Raw genomic sequence first — 18,279 nt, forward strand, 5'->3', positions numbered from 1 at the left:
TTCAGCCTAACATAAGGCTGGGTACACACTTGAGCAGTATCGGAACGATATGTAATTTCCAGGCAAATTGGAACGATATATCATGTAGAGCGCACAGAGGGCCTGATTCAGACCCGCTTGCGCACTATGTGCTCGCAAGCGGGTCAATGGTGGCCCAGTGCACATGCGCACGACGGAGCCGGCTCCGTCGTGCGCATGCGCGAGACCCGGATAGCGACGGGCAAACCGTCGCTCCGGGTCTCGTACCAAAGGGGGCGTGCTGTTGATGTTGAGTGACAGCACGCCCCCTTTTGTGGGCAGGCCACGGGAGTGGCTGCCCAAACTGAGGCGTTCCCATGTGAACGCCTCCGTTTGGGGCCGGCCCCACTGACATCACGAGTTATGTCAGTGGGAGAGATTTCGGCTCTGTTAGAGCCGAAATCTCTCTGGGGCTTGCGGCAACGAGACCCTACCACATCTTTCTGGCCGCTCGCTATGGCTGTGGGTGGTCGCCCACAGCTATGCGAGCTGCCTGGAGGCCGCTCTAAATAACAAGAAGGCCGGCCCTGATTCAGAGCGAGCGCTCTGTCAGAGCGTCCGGCTCTGAATCAGGGCCAGTGTGTACTGCGTGCTCCCACAGGTCGTTTACAATATCCTCTGGTTGGTTTTGCAGCATGGTCAATCAGAAGATATTGTGTACAATGTGAGCATGGCATGGTACATCGCGCCATCGCCTACTTCATCATGCAGTGTGTACGCACAGTGCGCTGTATCGTCCCCTCATCCTTAGTAACTGCCTTTGTATTGATACTTCGGGCCTAAATCTGAGTTGGACGGATCTGTTAGCACAGCCAGTTTTGGCATACAACACATGCGCCGATGCGAATTAATGCATATTTACGTATGTACATCCTATTAAGAGTTGGATGGAATTTGTCGGAATCTGTCTTTCCGTGGAATAGGGTGATCTGGACGGGAACCAGAGGGATAAGTAGGGTATTTGGAGCCCAGGGCAAGATGAAACATGGAGCCCCACCATGTGTGTGCGCCGAAAACAGTGGGTGTGGTCACATACCACAAGGGGCGTAAGCGCTGAAAAATAGGGCGTGTCAACATGACATCACCATTTCTCATCATTCTGGGGCACTATATAAGGGGCACTACTGGGTGCACTATATATTGGGTACTACTGGGGGCACTATATATTGGGCACTACTGGGTGCACTATATATTGGGCACTACTGGGGGCACTATATATTGGGCACTACGGGGGCACTATATATTGGGCAATGCTGGGCCACTAGGGACAATATGTCGACGTTCTAACATGTTGTCATTTCATGACTGTCTACATTATCGTCTACAATATGACCATGTTGACATGCTCTTGTCAACAAGATGACTGTCGACTTTATTACGTTTGACATATCATACCCAACCCTTTGGCGGATCTTTTGCACCTAGCATGCGGCCAGTGCAAACGTGATACTAATGATGACGGTCACAGTCGACAGTGTAAAACCAATGGGTGGCATGGGCTTCCGCTCACATTGGGTTAAGGCAGTATATCAGGCCGACGCGGCTGCCGGCAGCTAGAGCCACTTTGTCGGCGTCTCAGGATCAGCCTTTTAGTTTTATAATGCTGTGTTTTATCAGCGCTGATTATTGTAATTGTATTCTTATTTCTAATTTTATAAATATTATCCACTTCGCACCTACTGCCTGTGCTTCCTAGTTGCTCCTTTACATTTTATATTTACATATAGGACCTTCATTTATTATAAAGCCCTTTCCTGACCTCAGCCAGCGTATCATTCTCATTAGTACTGCAACCCTATTAAAATCACTGACGTCAAATTAAATGTTTTTTTTTGTGTTTTAACTACAAAGTTTCACAAATTTTTGTTCTTTTATTTTCATCCTTTAAGCCTCCCCTGCGGCCCTGTTATTAGCGGTGTCTGAGAGCTGGGACTTACAACTAGTACGGAACCGTCAGGGCGGCGCAGTACGATACTCTCCCGGACAGGCTGGGGGTTACCAGATGCGGCACAAGTGAGTACTGCTGTGGAATTCAAATTAAACTCAACCTCGGGTCGAAGGTCGATGATTTGAGGAAGTCGATCTGCAATGAGAACGTTAGAGAAAAGTTTAACAACTCAATGAAATGAGATACCATAATACCCTCATACGAATAGTGTTGGGATGTGGGGGGCAGCATATTTCCCATTACATAGGGGCCTATTTATCATTAAATATTTGCAGCATATTCCCCCGAAAACACCCGTTTTCAAGGGGCTACCCGCAAATTCCAGGAGGGAGCAGCCAGATCGGCATTGCAGGGGGGCATGACCGGAATAGGGGGTGTGGCCAGACATGTTTGTGGACGGAACGGGGGGCGTCGCCGCGCGTTTGCGTCATTTTGTCCCCGCCCCAGCTACACAATGCCGATATTACCGCCATTGTGAAGCAGGGGACGGGGCCAAAATTACGTGACTCAGCGTGAAACGCATCATCGGCCTCCCCTGCTGCGAGAGTGTCTCTTAAAACCGCGTGGGGAGGGCGGAGGGGCCGGCAGCTGCCGGGAGGCTTGCCTGCCTTTCTGGGGGTCCGGGAGCGGCACCTGATTTTCTGGAGGCTCCTGGCCGAATCGAGAGGGTAGGCAAGTATGATCTAGTATCACCCAATCTATGGAGAAGGAACTGAGCAGGTATCTGCTATCTGCTGCAGTCCCTCCCTTTCCAACAGCCAGGGCCGCCATCAGGGGGGGACTGCTGGGCCTGTAGTCCCGGGCCCGGAGAGAGAGGTGGCCCGGATATTATCAGACTTTAACTCAAATTACCAATAATTTAAAAAAACATATTTTTAGATCTTATAAATTATATAATGGTATAATGGCATCCCGACAGGGGTCAGGTAAGTATACTAACCCTCCCCCCTCCTCCCCCTAACCCTCCCTTCTTGCACCCTAACCCTCCAAACCCCGCACCCTAGCCCTCCCTGTTTGTGCTTAAACTTAACCCTCCCCCCTTGGTGGCTAAAAATAACCGCCCCCCCCTTAGTGCCTAACCCAAACCTCCCCTACAAAGCCTAACCTTAACCCCCCCCTCCCCACCCCGTAGTCCCTAAACCTACGTCACCTGTGCTCTAGCATGGATATCCCTAAAACCTGGTCTGCAATGGTGGAGATTTGGGAAACTCTAGCCTATAGTATGAGAATACAAAAATGCAATATATGTCTTATTATGGCACAGCCAGGGCACTCATTAAGCAGCCCTATGGTTTTGGGGTTTTTTTTACTCGCTGTTACTGAACTACTAATGACAGAAGAGCAGTCTTTAAAGAGAGCGCTCGGATCAGCAAAGGGAAGGAGCAAAATGGTGGTGGGTAATGTCACTATCTTCAGTCTCATATAAAGAACCAATGATCCCCATCACTTAGCGGACTATTAACAGTATCAGGAGAGAAAGGGGCAAGGCCGGCTCTTGGGGTGTTCGACCAGTGCAGTCGTACAGGGGCGCCACCCCATAGAGGGTCCACCCCTCCGAACATCCCGATTTCAGCGTAACAGCACTGTCCGAAGTGTCCCGCAGGTGATCAAATCGGGAGGTTGGGCACCCCCGCGGTGGTGCGGGACCCCGGAGTAGCTGAATGGATGCTGTGCGCATACGTGCGGCATCCATTCAGTGCTGGGAGAGGGCTGGGGGAAGCCCAGCTAGTGACGGAGTGCTAGGCTCGAACCCCAGCCTGAATTTACACGGGAGGCGTGCCATGCTGGAGCGCCCCCAAATAACGTCACTTAGGGGACGTGGCTTATGGTAATTAGGCCATGCCCCCTTATTAGTCGCTTGTGACTACGCTGCGCGTGACTAGAGAGCACCATAGTCCCATCTGGAACAGGGCGCAGCTACCCCTGGAACTGGCCCTGGAAAGGGGGACATAATGTTGGGGAACGTATAGTATGTGGTGTGCTGGGGAATGCCATGGGCAGGGTTTATGGTAGGGCTGATTGGAAAATGGTGGATAAAAACAGAATCTTGTTTAGGTCCCCATAGGGACAGTGGGCCTGATTCAGGATTGTACGCTATGCCGATGTTTTGGAGCAACTTCTTTGCCACTGTACATGTGTCAAGGTACACTACCATAGTTGCACGCTGCAAGTGTTTAATCGCAGTGCGAGTGACAGGGAGGGAGTATTTGCCTATACTCCTGGAAGTTGCAGGAGGCTCACAATTTTTTAGGTAGCCCCCCCGCACCTCTGGAAGTGTAGACAGGTTGGAGAGATTTAAAGGGGAATTCACGGGTCCGCGAGTAAGGGGCGGAGCTAAATGAAGTGATTTGCGTCATTTAGCCCCACCCCATCCTTGCAGACTTTCCCGAAGAAATGGGTTGGGCCTAATTATTGCAACAGTCCGGCCCCGCCCCTCAAACCGGCCTGCGGCAGCAGCAGCTCTCCGGGCTGCTCCTGGAAAGCACTTCTACAAAGTCGGTAAGTGTGAATGGGGAGTGTCGGGGGGGTGTCACATCCTGCATCTGCTATCTCATATGCTGTTAACATGGCTCCGGGGTCTCAGTCACGGCGCCCATTCTGAGTGACCATAGGCTCAAGGAGTCGATGATTGCCTGATCTACGTCCAATGCTGCATATGTGTACGCAGCTGGAGAAACCTGTGAAGGCTCCGGTTCAAGTCTCAGTACAAGTCCCGGCCGCAGCTGCATTAGCATATTTTTGCACATCCACAGCTCATGATTTATGCACGCCCCTGCAACGCCGTTCCAACGCACTGGAACACCTGTGTTCGCCCGACCACCCCCCCCCCCTCGTCACCACCCACAAACGGTACTTCCTGTCAATCACTGTGCCATTGGTCTGCGTAACCTCTGCAATCGCAGTCCCGATCGCAATAGCTAGTCAGCGCACTGCCATGCATACACACGCGCACAACGCAACAATCAGCCAATTGCGTGCGTATTAGCAACTGCGTTCCTTGCTGAATTAGGCCCAATGTTATCAGTTGGTAAAGCCAGAATGCCACACTGCTATCAATAGCTTGGCCACAAGTGGGCACTGTTGTATTATGGTCTATGGGCATGCCATACATTTCTGCAAATAACATTCTCATCATCCTCACTAATATTAAGGTAATTGTACTGCATTTGGACAGAAAAAAAATTCCTCATAGAAGACTGACAAGGATCCCTGTTTAATCACTGCTGGAAAATATACTGAAGTAAACAATAATGGGAAGCAGAGTCTTTAAACTTTTAGGAAAGGTTAAATTGATAGACCCGAATCTTTTTCCAACCTTGTTGAACATTGTCAAAATCTCACTGCCGCCTATATATTCAGCACACACACAGCCTGAATTACTCTGTGCTGCTCTCTCAGGTGATTACTGGTATCTGATTGGCCACAGGATGTTCTATTGCTGCTCACTTCAAAACTGAAGAAATAGACCCAAGCAGGAGTCGAATACTAACAAGATAAAGATTCTCAGACCATATAAAACATGCCACAAACAGTATAGACCTTACCCGATTTCTCGCAATGCTGTCCATGCCAGCCGCTGGGGCACACGCAGCCACTGAACCTGTTACAGGAGCCTCCACTCTCACACTCACACTTCAGGGCACAGTTTGCGCCGTACTCGCCAGGGGGGCAGGCTGTCGATATGCAAATAGAGTGAGCACACAAAAAGCATGAAACGTAGTCTGCAGGGTGAGGCCAATAGGAGCTTAGCTCATGAAAATAAAACGTTACAGATCGCTGCCTAAGTCAACAGGTTTTTGGGGACTGCAGAATATATGCAGTTAGATAAAAGACTTAGGCCCGCATTCAATTAGTTTCGCACCCGCGATACTTTTTTGCCTGCCGGACTTTTCGCCTACATTGCGTATTTTAGCCGCGGAAACTTATCGTGAGCGTCCCGGCGATTCGCTCCCTTATTCAATTCCAAAAGATGCGAAAATGGAGATATGCAAAAAGTGGTGACAGAATCGGGGAACTCAGGCTGAACCCCCCAAAAACATGTGGAAACTTTGGGGATCAATGTAGTAGTGCCCGATTAGCCCTAATGAAACAGTTTGGGGTACTTAAGTTCGCACAATTGCCTCTAATTAGCGTCTTTGCACAAGTGGTGAAGAATGGTATAAAGCAGTATTTTGGGGAGACAATAAGTAGTCCTGTAAATTTGGGGTACCTGAAATGGGTGCATGCATGTATAAAAGTTGCTAAAGTAAAGTTATAAGAAACGTAAAAAACGCACCTTCAGCAAACACCTGCAATCACAAAACCACCTCACCCATACTTGCAGACCCCCAAATGTCTATTTTCGCTAGTTTTTAAGTTTGTACCCCCACTTTGCACTTTTTCACCCCCCTGTTTCAAAGTGCTTTTTTGGGATGTTCCTCACTTTTTTTTTTTAATGCAGTTATCCTTCGAGGTGCTGTCCCAAGGGTGCAGATAGTTTTCCCCACCTCTGCACCCCTAAATCGTGATTTTGCACTTTTTCACAAGCTAATCTTTTTCGCCTATTACATTTCATTGCGTTTTCGCGTACGCCAAAAGCGGATGGAATTGAATATGGAGATAAGTTTCCGCCTGGCGAAAAGTCGCAATCGACAATACTTTTTTGCGGATCTCAGGTTTTCGCTTCTAATTGAATACGGGCCTTAGGAGCCTATGTATCATTTAATTTTCACATTATATTGGCGAAACAATTCTCCTATTATCTCAGAGTTTTGAAATGATATGCGGCGTGACTATGTACTGTGGGCGACTGCGGGTGCATCTGTCTGCGAAATGCTACGTTACAGTGTCAGGGGCTGTGACAGTGTAACGTAGCGCTCCCCATACAGATAGAACCGCAGTCGCACACAGAATATAGGCATGCCGCATATCATTGTAATCCGCAGAAGCTGCTTGTGCCGCGAAATCACTTTCACATCACTTTGCGAATAAGGGAAAAAGTTGCACGAAGATGCTCAGCGCTACCGAGTCGCTCCTCGGCATGGCGCGACTAGAATGGCTGTTAAACGCGCAAGGAGGCTAGATGTATATGGACACATTTGTACATATAGATAATCAAACTTCTTTATGAGTGATAGAATACGGCCGCTCAGATTGGCTTCGCTACCTGTTTGACAATGTGAGCCGGTCCAACCACTGCCGCAAGAGCATCCATAGGGGTCCGGGAGGCAGAAAGTCAGCCCCTTACAGCCTTGTTCTTTCTTACACGACTCCTGACAGTTTCTGCCAAAGTTCCCTTCTCTGCAGGCTGAAAAAAAAAAAACATTTTGAGGTATTAGATGGAATTCTGTAGGAAAGGTTGCTCTCTTCCCTGTGCCACGTTTACAGAAATGTCTGTCACCCAGTTTTGTAATATGGGTCAATATGTCCCTGTGAGCCAACCTAACACTCCCAACTCATCGCAGTCATTCCAAGGAGCGAGGGCCTGCTGACTGATGAGGAAGGAGTGTGAGCACCCCCCAGCTAAGGACTAGTCAGTGGAGGGTTAGGTGTAATGTAAATGAATATGAAAAACCGCTTTGAAGACAAGATGGAGGGAAAGTGGGCTGAGTGCTGCTGTTACACAGGTATATGGATGGATATTAGAACACAACTTAATGTACCCTTTTCACAGCGTGGTCCCATGAACCCAGGGGCACAGATGCACTCCCCGCTGCTGTCGTGGCACACTCCACCATTTAGGCAGTCAGGACAGTCCTTCTGGCACGATGGACCCCACTTATTAGTGGGGCACCCTGTATAAAAATATAAATGTAGTTACTAAAACAAAGAGAATTAACTTAGTATATCACGGTCATCAATAAATGATTATTCTGCAATGTTTGTAACATGATGTAGTTAAATTGCCGGCGGATAGGACCCTGGAAAGTATTGCAGTTTCCCTGGGGATGGGGGGTTAGATTTAGGCACCCCCATGGGGAGATTAGGCACCCCCCCAGGAAGGGTTAGAGTTAGGCTACGAGGAGGGGGAGTTAGGGATAGGCACCAAAGAGGGCTTCCGGTGTCGGAATTTCATACTTATTCCGTTTGTAACTGACCAGTAGTTAGTAAAGAGAATGCACTTAGGGCCTGATTCAGCAGCGGACGCAAAGGCAATCGCTTACGGATCGCAGTTGCTAAAATATGCTAATACCTGCCAGAGCACGGCCAGCATAGAGACACCCACTACTGCCTTCTCATAGCTGTCCAATGTCGCAGACCAGCATAAACATCAGACCCTTCGACGCACATCAAGCAGCCATCTTGTGGTAGGTCTGACCTGCCTCAAACACTGCGTCTCTCCAGGCACGCAGAGGGCTCTCATGCTGCGTAGGAGATCGCAGTGGCTGATTTATGCACGCCCATGTAACGGCGTTTAAACGATCTGACACACCTGCGTTTTTCTATCCACCCCCCTGTTACCTCCCGCAAATGCTGAATGCCTGTCACTCATTTTTCAAATGGATCCTCTGTCCGTGCATACTCGCCATGCATGAGCAGTGTGACTTCTACACATGCGCAATGGCAAACAATGGCGCAAATTGAGTAAACATCGGTATTATGGCTGCTGCTGAATCAGGCCCTTAATCCGTTACATTCACTTAGGATCATTAAAAAAATAACAGGAAATCTACCGCGGCCCAATGATTACAATGGGATGTGGTCAATATCCCGACTGCGAGGATTACGGTGCTCAGAATGTGCTGCCGGAATCTCGGCACTTGTCAGAATCCCGGGCCAGGCATCCCCAAGAGGGTTAGGGGGAGGGTTAGCATTGGGGTTATGGTTAGGCACTAGGTGGAGGGTTTACAGTTAGGCACTAAAGGGGGAGGGGAGGTTTACGGTGCGGGGAGGGGGAGGGTAGGTTTACGGTGCTGGGAGGGGGAGGGTAGGTTTAGGGTGCAGAGAGGGGGACGTTTAGGGTCTGGGGATGGTTAGGTTTAGGGTGCAGGGAGGGGGAAGGTTAGGTTTAGGGTGCAGGGAGGGGGAAGGTTAGGTTTAGGGTGCGGGGAGGAGGTGGGTTAGGTTTAGGGTGCGGGGAGGGGGAGGGGAGGTTTACGGTGCAGGGAGGGGGAGGGTTGATTTAGGATGCGGGAAGGAGGAGGGTAGGTTTAGGGTGCAGGGAGGGGGACGTTTAGGGTCTGGGGAGGGTTAGGTTTAGGGTGCAGGGAGGGGGAAGGTTAGGTTTAGGGTGCGGGGAGGAGGTGGGTTAGGTTTAGGGTGCGGGGAGGGGGAGGGGAGGTTTAGGGTGCAGGGAGGGGGACGTTTAGAGTCTGGGGAGGGTTAGGTTCAGGGAGGGGGAGGGTTAGGTTTAGGATGCGGGGAGGGTAGGTTTAGGGTGCGGGGCGGGGAGGGTTAGGTTTAGGTTTCGGGGAGGAGGTGGGTTAGGTTTAGGGTGCGGGGAGGGGGAGGGTAGGTTTAGGGAGCAGGGAGGGGTACATTTAGGGTCTGGGGAGGGTTAGGTTTAGGGTGCAGGGAGAGGGGGTTAGGTTTAGGGTGCGGGGAGGGGGAGGGTAGGTTTAGGGTGCGGGGAGGACGGTTAGGTTTAGGGTGCGGGGAGGAGGTGGGTTAGGTTTAGGGGATGGGGAGGGTTAGGTTCAGGGTGGCGGGAGGGGGGGTTAGGTTTAGGGTGCGGGGAGGGGGAGGGTAGGTTTAGGGTGCCGGGAGGCGGAGGGTTAAGTTTAGGATGTGGGAAGGGGGACGTTTAGGGTGCGGGGAGGGTTAGGTTTAGGGTGCAGGGAGGGTTAGGTTTAGGGTGCAGGGAGGAGGTGGGTTAGGTTTAGGGTCCGGGGATAGGAAGAGTTAGGTTTAGGGTGCCGGGAGAGGGGGTTAGGTTTAGGGTGCGGGGAGGGGGAGGGTAGGTTTAGGGTGCGGGGAGGGGGAGGGTAGGTTTAGGGTGCGGGGAAGCGGAGGGTTAGGTTTAGGGTGCGGGGAGGGGGAGGATAGGTTTAGGATGCGGGGAGGGGGAGATTAGGTTCTGCTCTTATCTGGCACAAATGCAGCAGTTTTCTAAACAGAAATATTATAAAACATTGTTGAGAGTTTCCACTCCTGACCTCTTACGATGAGCCTGAAGAAAGCGCTGGCCAGGGGACTCGCCGCCATGAATGCGGCGCTGTACACTCCGGCCTGGTTGGGCTGCACCGATTGGAACGTCAGTACTGCTCTCCCATCAGTTATCTCATTCTTGTACGTTGTCTGGAATATGGTTCCTGGAACGTAAGCGTTAGATAGTGTTAGAAGATGGAAGGTTCTGTAAATCGCCAGGTAAATCCCACTATTATCCAGGATTAGGCAAACGGCGACACTGCAGCTCCCAGTCAGGACTATGAATATATGCGCCAATTTCAACACGTAACTCAGCATAATCAATTGTAATTGTGAACTCTACACTATGTAAGACAAATAGAGGAATATGTAATAGGGGGCAGTTTGCGTGAACTGGCGCAATCTCGCCATATAAACCTGTTGATTTCTAGCAGTAATAATTTAAAAAGGCAAAGCTGGGTTGGTTTTGCCTTTTAAGGGCCTTATGTATCAACGAGTGTTATCACTCACAACAAATGATAAAATAAAACTCGTTGGGTTTGATAAATGGTGCTCCAGCCAATCAGCTCCCAACTGTCATTTTTCTAACAGATGACAGTTGGGAGCTAATTGGCTGGAGCACCTTTATCAAACACAATGGGTTTTGTCACATGATACTCATAGTTGTATCTATGGCAAAGTGGATCTGCCTGGCGAACGCTCGAGTCAGGGACCTATGAAGCCTGTATGTTCTCCCTAGGTTTGCATCATGGGTTCCTTACCAAGCTCCAAAAACATACTACAGTATTAGCTTAATAAGCTTCTAATAAAATGAACCCTAGTGTGGAGCTGTGTGGTAGGCAAATTAGATTGTAAGCTCCAAGGGGCATGGGCTGTTGTAAATGATAATTAATTTCTGTCAAGTGCTGTGCAATATTAGTGACCCATATAAATAACGGCTAATGAATAAAACACCATCCTCCCAAATTAACTTATTCAGCACGGTAGTTGCAGTAGTAAATGTGGGAGGCTCAGATGCAAAACATTTTGTACTGAGTGGTCTGGGGTCATGTTTAAGGCTGCTGAGACATCAGTAGGGTCCAGGCACAGAGGTGGAGTGGCCATTGGAGGCGGCACAGCTAATAATAACCATTGTTGTGAGCATTCCTATGGTTTGTGGCGGGTGGCATGGTAGTGTAGGAGGGGGCTTATACCTTCCCTGCACACCCAGGCCTCTACAGAGGCCTGACTCAGCTAATTTGCAGTTTGTGAATATATTTATAATATGCCCCTGTTACATACCATTGTACTTCCACATGATGTCCTGGTGTAAGGTCTTTTGCCCTTTGGCTTGTATTTTGGCTTCTAATTGTGCATCCTGGTTCACACTGACCGTCACAGTGACCTTAACTGGAGTCAGATCAGCTGAAATAAAGCACAAGACAGGGGTCATAGTTCCTCTACAAGCGGAGTGTCTAGAAACCAACTGGCCGAGCTGCAACTAGACTTTGTGGTGCCCTGGGCCAGAAAGAGCATTGGCGCCCCCACCCCATTTTTCAAATAGGGACATAAACCGTGCGCCCAAAAAAGGGACGTGGCCTCATGGGGAACGGGCATGCCAAATCTGATTTGTCCTGTACGATAATGAAGGGGTACCAAGCCATACATGCCGGCTTTCTGGCAGCCCCTTCCGGGAGGGGGCTGCCAGGTTGGTCCAGCAGGGAGGGTGCGGGCGGCTGTGATGTGCGGAGCGGGGGCGTGTCCATGCATTCGCGTCATCGTGGCCCCGCCCCTCGCTTTATAATGCAGATATTACCAGCATTTCAAAGCAGGGGGCGGAGTGATGACGAGATTTAGCGCGAATCGCGTCATCGCCACCCAAACGGCCCACTTCTACATGCGGTCGCGGGGGGTTGCGGGGTGCGGCAGATGATGCGGGAGACTTGCCTCTTCTTGTGGGGTGTCGGGAGCAGCACCCGATTTTCGGGAGGCTCCTGACAGTCCCGGGAAAGTAGGCAAGTATGGTACCAATCCCGTTGTACCATCAACAGCTGACGGTATAGAAAGAGTGCTGCTTGTAGTGTATATTCAGCAAATATCGGCGGCGGGGAGATCCGTGTATGTATACTCGCTGGCAAAGGTACTTGAGGTGTGCTGCTAACACCTGGGTCGGGAATCGGTGACTGTGTTCAGGGCTGCCATCAGAAATTGTTGGGGCAGATAGCTCCATGTGTAAGGTGTCTGAATGCCATGTGAGAGGTGATGGGTTTGAGTCCCGGGTATTTTGAAATGTGTGTCTCAAATAAGAGGATGTGACTGAAGGTGCCCAGATGGAGAGGGAGTTGGCCAGGGATGTGATAGGGGAGGCCAGGAGATGCCGGGAATAAAAGAAAAGCTACAAGTGAGAATGATTATAAACAGAAAATTTGCAGGCCCGAGCAGCACCCCCTGCCCTGCGGTGCCCTGTGATGTGGCACATGTTGCACCAACCGAGTTATGGCTCTGCTAAGTGGACAGACCCGGAATTAGGTTGCTATATGTCTGTTAATGCCATTTGTTCTCTTCTCATCTAGACTCACAGTTATCAAAGTTTGTACAATGGGGTCACAGTGTATTCCTCATGAGAGGCGGGGTTACATAGACAAGATGGTCCAATAAATTATCCAATACAATAGGAACATAATTGTTGGTACACAACATTCTCTGCACAGGAGAAAACTTTGCAGCACTGAGCCAGGACGAAACAACTAGAAACAAGGTGCAGGCATACGGGACATGAGGGCCCCAAGCATGAGAGTGTACAGTCCATTAGGAGAGGATATGGCTGAGATGATAGGAGCTAGTTTTACTCAGATTGGAGATTGGACTGTAGCTGGTAGTACACATCCGAGTAGCATGCAACTGATTGGGTGTAACTCGGTGACAACAGGGCATTGACATATGGACTATTGTGGGTCATACATAATACATCTAGAGGCCCAATTCCCCGTTCTGCCGAACTGACCCAATTAGTAATCTGATCTGCGGACCAAAGGCCATCCATGTTCACCCAACCAAAAACGGATCGGAGAAAAATCTGCATGTTTAAAGTCCCCGACTTCCCAATCCCAATATTTTCTTGGTCATGATCGGTGAATCGAGGCTTTCCAACATGTTGAATTTCCCGGATTCCGTGAGCCCGCTGTCAGCAGAACGTGTTTTTTGGGGCAATAAGTGCATTGCAGATGTATGGGCCCCATGAGTTTAGTGAGTGGACATGTCGGGGGCACGGTGATGGAATTGCGACCCAGGCAATGCTGAGATGTGTGTACGCAGAAGTCCGTCTGTTATCAGACTGATCTCTTGCATTAAGGATAGGGCCGGTGGAAACTCACGTTGATAATGGTGATGGTTGGTGATGAAACCAACAGTATGGATAAATGCACATGGGCGAATATCCACATTCTCTGTACTGGCTATGTGGGTATACTGTAGGTATTATCGACTTGCCTCAACTCTGCATCAGCCCTGCGATGATGTCCACATGTTGTTTTTTCCCATTCATTGTACCTTTACGTAATGATAATTCATGCAGGGAAGCCCTGTTGTGAGAAGGGGGAGGCATGATGTGGGTATAGCAGAGCACCAGGCTACCCAGCACCTCCCTTGTTTCCCAGTCTGAGCCCTTATCATGGACGCTGTTTCTTTCCTGCTTTTCAAGGCACATCCGTATCAGAGACATTCTTGTAAGAAGGATGAGTGAGAGTGGCTTCCCCTCAGATTACTATTCCTCGCAGATTAATGCCCACCAATGTCACTATGGTGCTTAATGGTGCTCAGATAATGTGTTTTTCTCTGGGAATTCGGGGATGTCGGTCCATTAACTCTTTTTTATCTTTGTAACCAGTGATCACAGCACAAATACTACGCAATCAAAAAATAAGGACAGTTAGAGGAAGACAATCAGGGGCAGGAAGACCGGGGCTGTGTACATTTAATGAACTTTCCTTTATTCTCCGTGTTCATTAATGGAGCGCTATTAAAAAATAAATATATATATTTACATACAGCGGGTAAAATAAGTATTGAGCACATCAACATTTTTCTCAGTAAATATATTTGTAATAGGGCTATTGTAATGAAATTTGCACCAAATATCAGCAACAACCCATGCAATCCACACATGCAAAGAAATCAAACCATAGATGTCCATAAGTTATGTGTAATAATGTGAAATGACACAGGGAAAAAGTATTGAGCACATGAAGAAAGGGAGGTGCAAAATGGCATGGAAAGCCAAGACACCAGCTGAAATCTATCAGTAATTAGAAAGCAATCCTGCCCCTTGTCAGTGCAAATTAATATAAAATGGTTCAGTCCCAACTGATGGCCTATAAAAAGGTGTCTCAGTACCAAGGTGTCACAAAAGAAACATCTCATGATAGGTAAAAGCAAAGAGCTCTCTCAAGACCTTTGCAACCTTATTGTTGCAAAACATACTGATGGTATTGGTTACAGAAGGATTGCTAAACTTCTGAATGTTCCAGTGAGCACTGTTGGTGACATAATCCGGAAGTGAATAGAACATCATTTCACCATAAACCAGCCACGACCAGGTGCTCCTCGCAAGATTTCTGACAAAGGAGTGAAAACAATTATCAGAAGAGATGTCCAAGAGCCAAGGACCACATGTGGAGAGCTTCAGATAGACCTGGAATTAGCAGGTACAATTGTTTGAAAGAAAACAATAAGTAATGGCCTGTATGCACGCTCATCACGCAAGACTCCATTGCTGAATAAAAAGCATGTTGAAGCTCGTTTAAAATTTGCTGCACAACATTTGGACAAGCCTGTGAATACTGGGAGAATATAGTCTGGTCAGATGAGACCAAAATGTAACTCTTTGGATGCCATAATACAGACCAACATTTGGACAAGCCTGTGAAATACTGGGAGAATATAGTCTGGTCAGAAGAGACCAAAATGTAACTCTTTGGATGGCATAATACAGACCATGTTTGGAGGAGAAATGGCACTGCACATCACCCCAAAACACCATACCAACAGTGAAGTTTGAAGGTGGGAACATCATGGTGTGGGGCTGTTTTTCAGCATACGGTACTGGCATACTTCTTGTGTGCTAGTCGCATTAAAAGGTGTTAGTTTACATAGGGAAATACTCGGATAGATTTGCATAGTGTAGCAGCCTCGAGCTCAAAAGTTCGCAGGCTTATACATTTGCGAGTCCCAGCACCAACTCGCACATTCAAAAAAATGTGCAAAGGCGCGAGTTGGATTTTTACTTTAAATCGTGACCTATTACATTTGGCCCATGGTGTGATTATAATCCATTAGGGAAACTTGCTTAAACTTCATTATGGATAGTAATAGCAACACTGACACCTACAAGACAACGTAACAAACTCTGGATTATTATTTCTTTTTATTTCTTTTTTTGTGCACATTTTAAGCTTAAAAATCCCTCAGGGAGATAAAAATCAACTATTGTCAGTAAGTAATCTTTGTATCCGCAGCAGACATCCTATCTGTCTATGGAAAATACTGTAATTATCCCTCCGAGACTAATTTCTCAGCTAGGTAAAAATAGCACACACATTATTGAACCTCTTATATCCTGTTATCGCTTGGGGCATTTACATACTGTATATAACAGTGGTTATTTCATGCTGGATCAGCTGGTATTGATTCAGACCCGCTCGCAAGCGCTTGAGCGCTCGCGAGCGGGTCGATGGTGGGCTCTGCGCACGCGCAGCAGCCGCACTGCGCGTGCACAAGCCACGGAGCGAGAGAGAAATTCTCTTGCTCCGTGGCTTACTACAAAAGGGGCGACTGACGATGTTGATCGACAGCTCGCCCCGCTTTGTAGGCGTGGCGGGGGGTGGCTTCACAAACGGAGGCGTTCCCAAGCGAACGCCTGCCGTTTGTGGACGGCCCCACTGACATAACCAGTGATGTCAGTGGGAGAGCTTCCGGCTCTATTAGAGCCAGAAGCTCTCTGGGGCTTTCGGCAGACGGGACCCTACCACAAGGGTCTCGTCGCAAGCCCCGATGGTCGCGATGGTCTTGACCATTGCGACCACCATCCTGGCCGCTCGCATTATGGAGGAGGCCGCACAAAAAAAAAAACTCCCTGATTCAGAGCAAGCGCTCTTCCAGAGCGTCCGTCTCTGAATCAGGGCCACTGTCCCTTTAAATCAAATGAATGGTGATCACTGATACATTACTGGAAAGTCAGTGACTGGCTGCTTTTTTTTATTAAAGAAAAAGCTTTTTTATAATAATAATAATAATAATAATAATTATAATAATAATATTCATACTGATGTTATTTATATAGCACTTTTCTCCAATAAGACTCAAGGCGTTTAACAGATAGCACAGAGGTTTTGAGTTGAAAGAAACATGAAACCATGAACATGACGCAGAGATGTACGTTAATGTCGCCATAGCTGCAAATTTGTACGCATCGACTGTGCAAAAATATGCAAATGTTGCAGCTTCGGGATTTGTATTGAGATGCACCCGTGGCTTGCAAATCCAAGCAACTGCGTACAAAGGTGAACCATCGGTCGCAGATCAGTCGATTATAAGACTTCTGCGTAACCCTGCGGCCGCACAGAATGGCAGCCGGAACTGAGACGCCAGAGCCATTTTCACTGCGTACGGGACAGAGACGCGCCCCCAAAATGGTCGCAACACGCCTGTGCTTGGATCACCACCTCCCTGGTGGCGTCCACAAACGGTACCTGCTTGTCAGTCACTTTCAGTGACTAACAAGATGCCCACTGTATAAATAGTTCAACGGGTTGTTCATCCTGCCATTGAAAGTACCAGGCGAGGCAGCCATCTAAGGCGCACTACATAGGTTACAGGATGAGCCATTCAAATAAGTGTAACATGCAGTGGGAAATTACAGAGAAAAGAAAAAGAACAGTCGGTTGAATTGGACGGAGATACCGTGTAGGTGGGATTGTGGAGAAGGGGACAGGGGAGGGATGTCTATGATGCGGCAGTACGGAGACACATGCAAAGCAGTCAGTATATTGCACATAGGAGTACTACAAAGTAAATATAAAACTATGTGGTAGTTATACAAATTATGTTAAATCTACCATTTGTTTTCCCCCACTAGAAAATAACAGAATGGGTATGTAATGCTGGCCGTCGGGCTTCCTCCTGTCAGAATACCGACAGTGGCATCCCGATGGTTAGTATCCTCGACAGGGGTCAGGTAAGGATACTTACCCTCCCCCCCTAACCCTCCCTTCTGGTAGCTTAACCCAAACCCTCCCCGCCCCACACCCAACCCTCCCCGTTAGTGCCTAAACCTCCCCCCCTTCCTGCTTAAACCTAACACCCCCCCACCTCCACCCAGTGGTGCCTAACCCCAACCTTCCCCCAAAGGAGTGCCTAACCCTAACCTCCCCCCAAGGGGTACCTAACCCTAACCTCCTCCTAAGGGGTGCCTAACCCTAACCTTCCCCCAAGGGGTGCCTAACCCCAACCTTCCCCCCAAGGGGTGCTTAACCCTAACCTCCCCCCAAGGGGTGCCTATCCATAACCTCCCCCCAAGGGGTGCCTATCCATAACCTCCCCCCAAGGGGTGCCTAACCCTAACCTCCCCCCAAGGGGTGCCTATCCATAACCTCCCCCCAAGGGTTGCCTAAGTCCGACCTCCCCCCAAAAAAACTACCACTAACTCTGCTATGTAACTGCTTTTGCTCAGTAAGTGGGCGCTGGGAGGGGGGTGTGGGTAGCTACGGGGGAGGGAGGGGGGGTGTGGGCAGGTGGCTGCCAGGTCCAGCAGACTTGCCCACTCTTTCGGGCGGCCAGGAGCACCACCCAATTCTCGTGGGCTGCCGTCTGTTCCGGGAGAGTAAGCAAGTATGAGCTGAGGTCTATTCACCAATGTTAATGTGTAATAAAAGCAGCCACATTTTAGTCAACGTGACAGAACTGCATTAAAAGTCTATATATGGTCCTTTAAGGCAACATTCGTGCAGATGTTTAGACATCCTGGTCACATTGCGGAGGGAAGCATGGATACAGCCTATGGGCGATTTATATAGCGGTGATGATCACAGGCAGCAACTTCACTCGTTTTAATCCACTGAGATCCGCAAGATAATTAACGATGTTGAGGCAAAAATGTGCACAGCAGAACATGGCGGTGATGGTCAGCGGCACATCGCCTGTAAGTGAAATGCCCCCTACCAACAGGTAAGTACCACGGATGGAAGAGAAGATAATGAAAGACAGACAGACAG

General features: G+C 48.8%; 1 protein-coding gene across 1 annotated transcript in view; it reads right to left on the reverse strand.

Annotated features, from left to right (window-relative positions):
- Positions 1–18,279, reverse strand: part of TIE1 (tyrosine kinase with immunoglobulin like and EGF like domains 1) — a 98,456-nt gene that overhangs the window by 38,140 nt on the left and 42,037 nt on the right. The window contains exons 3-8 of the mRNA XM_088447312.1: positions 11,315–11,437; positions 10,042–10,197; positions 7,609–7,740; positions 7,113–7,253; positions 5,512–5,640; positions 1,956–2,101 (exon numbers count right to left, since the gene is read on the reverse strand). Coding sequence (XP_088303438.1) covers positions 1,956–2,101; positions 5,512–5,640; positions 7,113–7,253; positions 7,609–7,740; positions 10,042–10,197; positions 11,315–11,437 — 827 coding nt within the window. The remainder of the gene's footprint in view (positions 1–1,955; positions 2,102–5,511; positions 5,641–7,112; positions 7,254–7,608; positions 7,741–10,041; positions 10,198–11,314; positions 11,438–18,279) is intronic.

This window comes from Taudactylus pleione, unplaced genomic scaffold (assembly GCF_031769625.1).
Source record: "Taudactylus pleione unplaced genomic scaffold, aTauple2 ptg000428l, whole genome shotgun sequence".
NCBI lineage: Eukaryota > Metazoa > Chordata > Amphibia > Anura > Myobatrachidae > Taudactylus > Taudactylus pleione.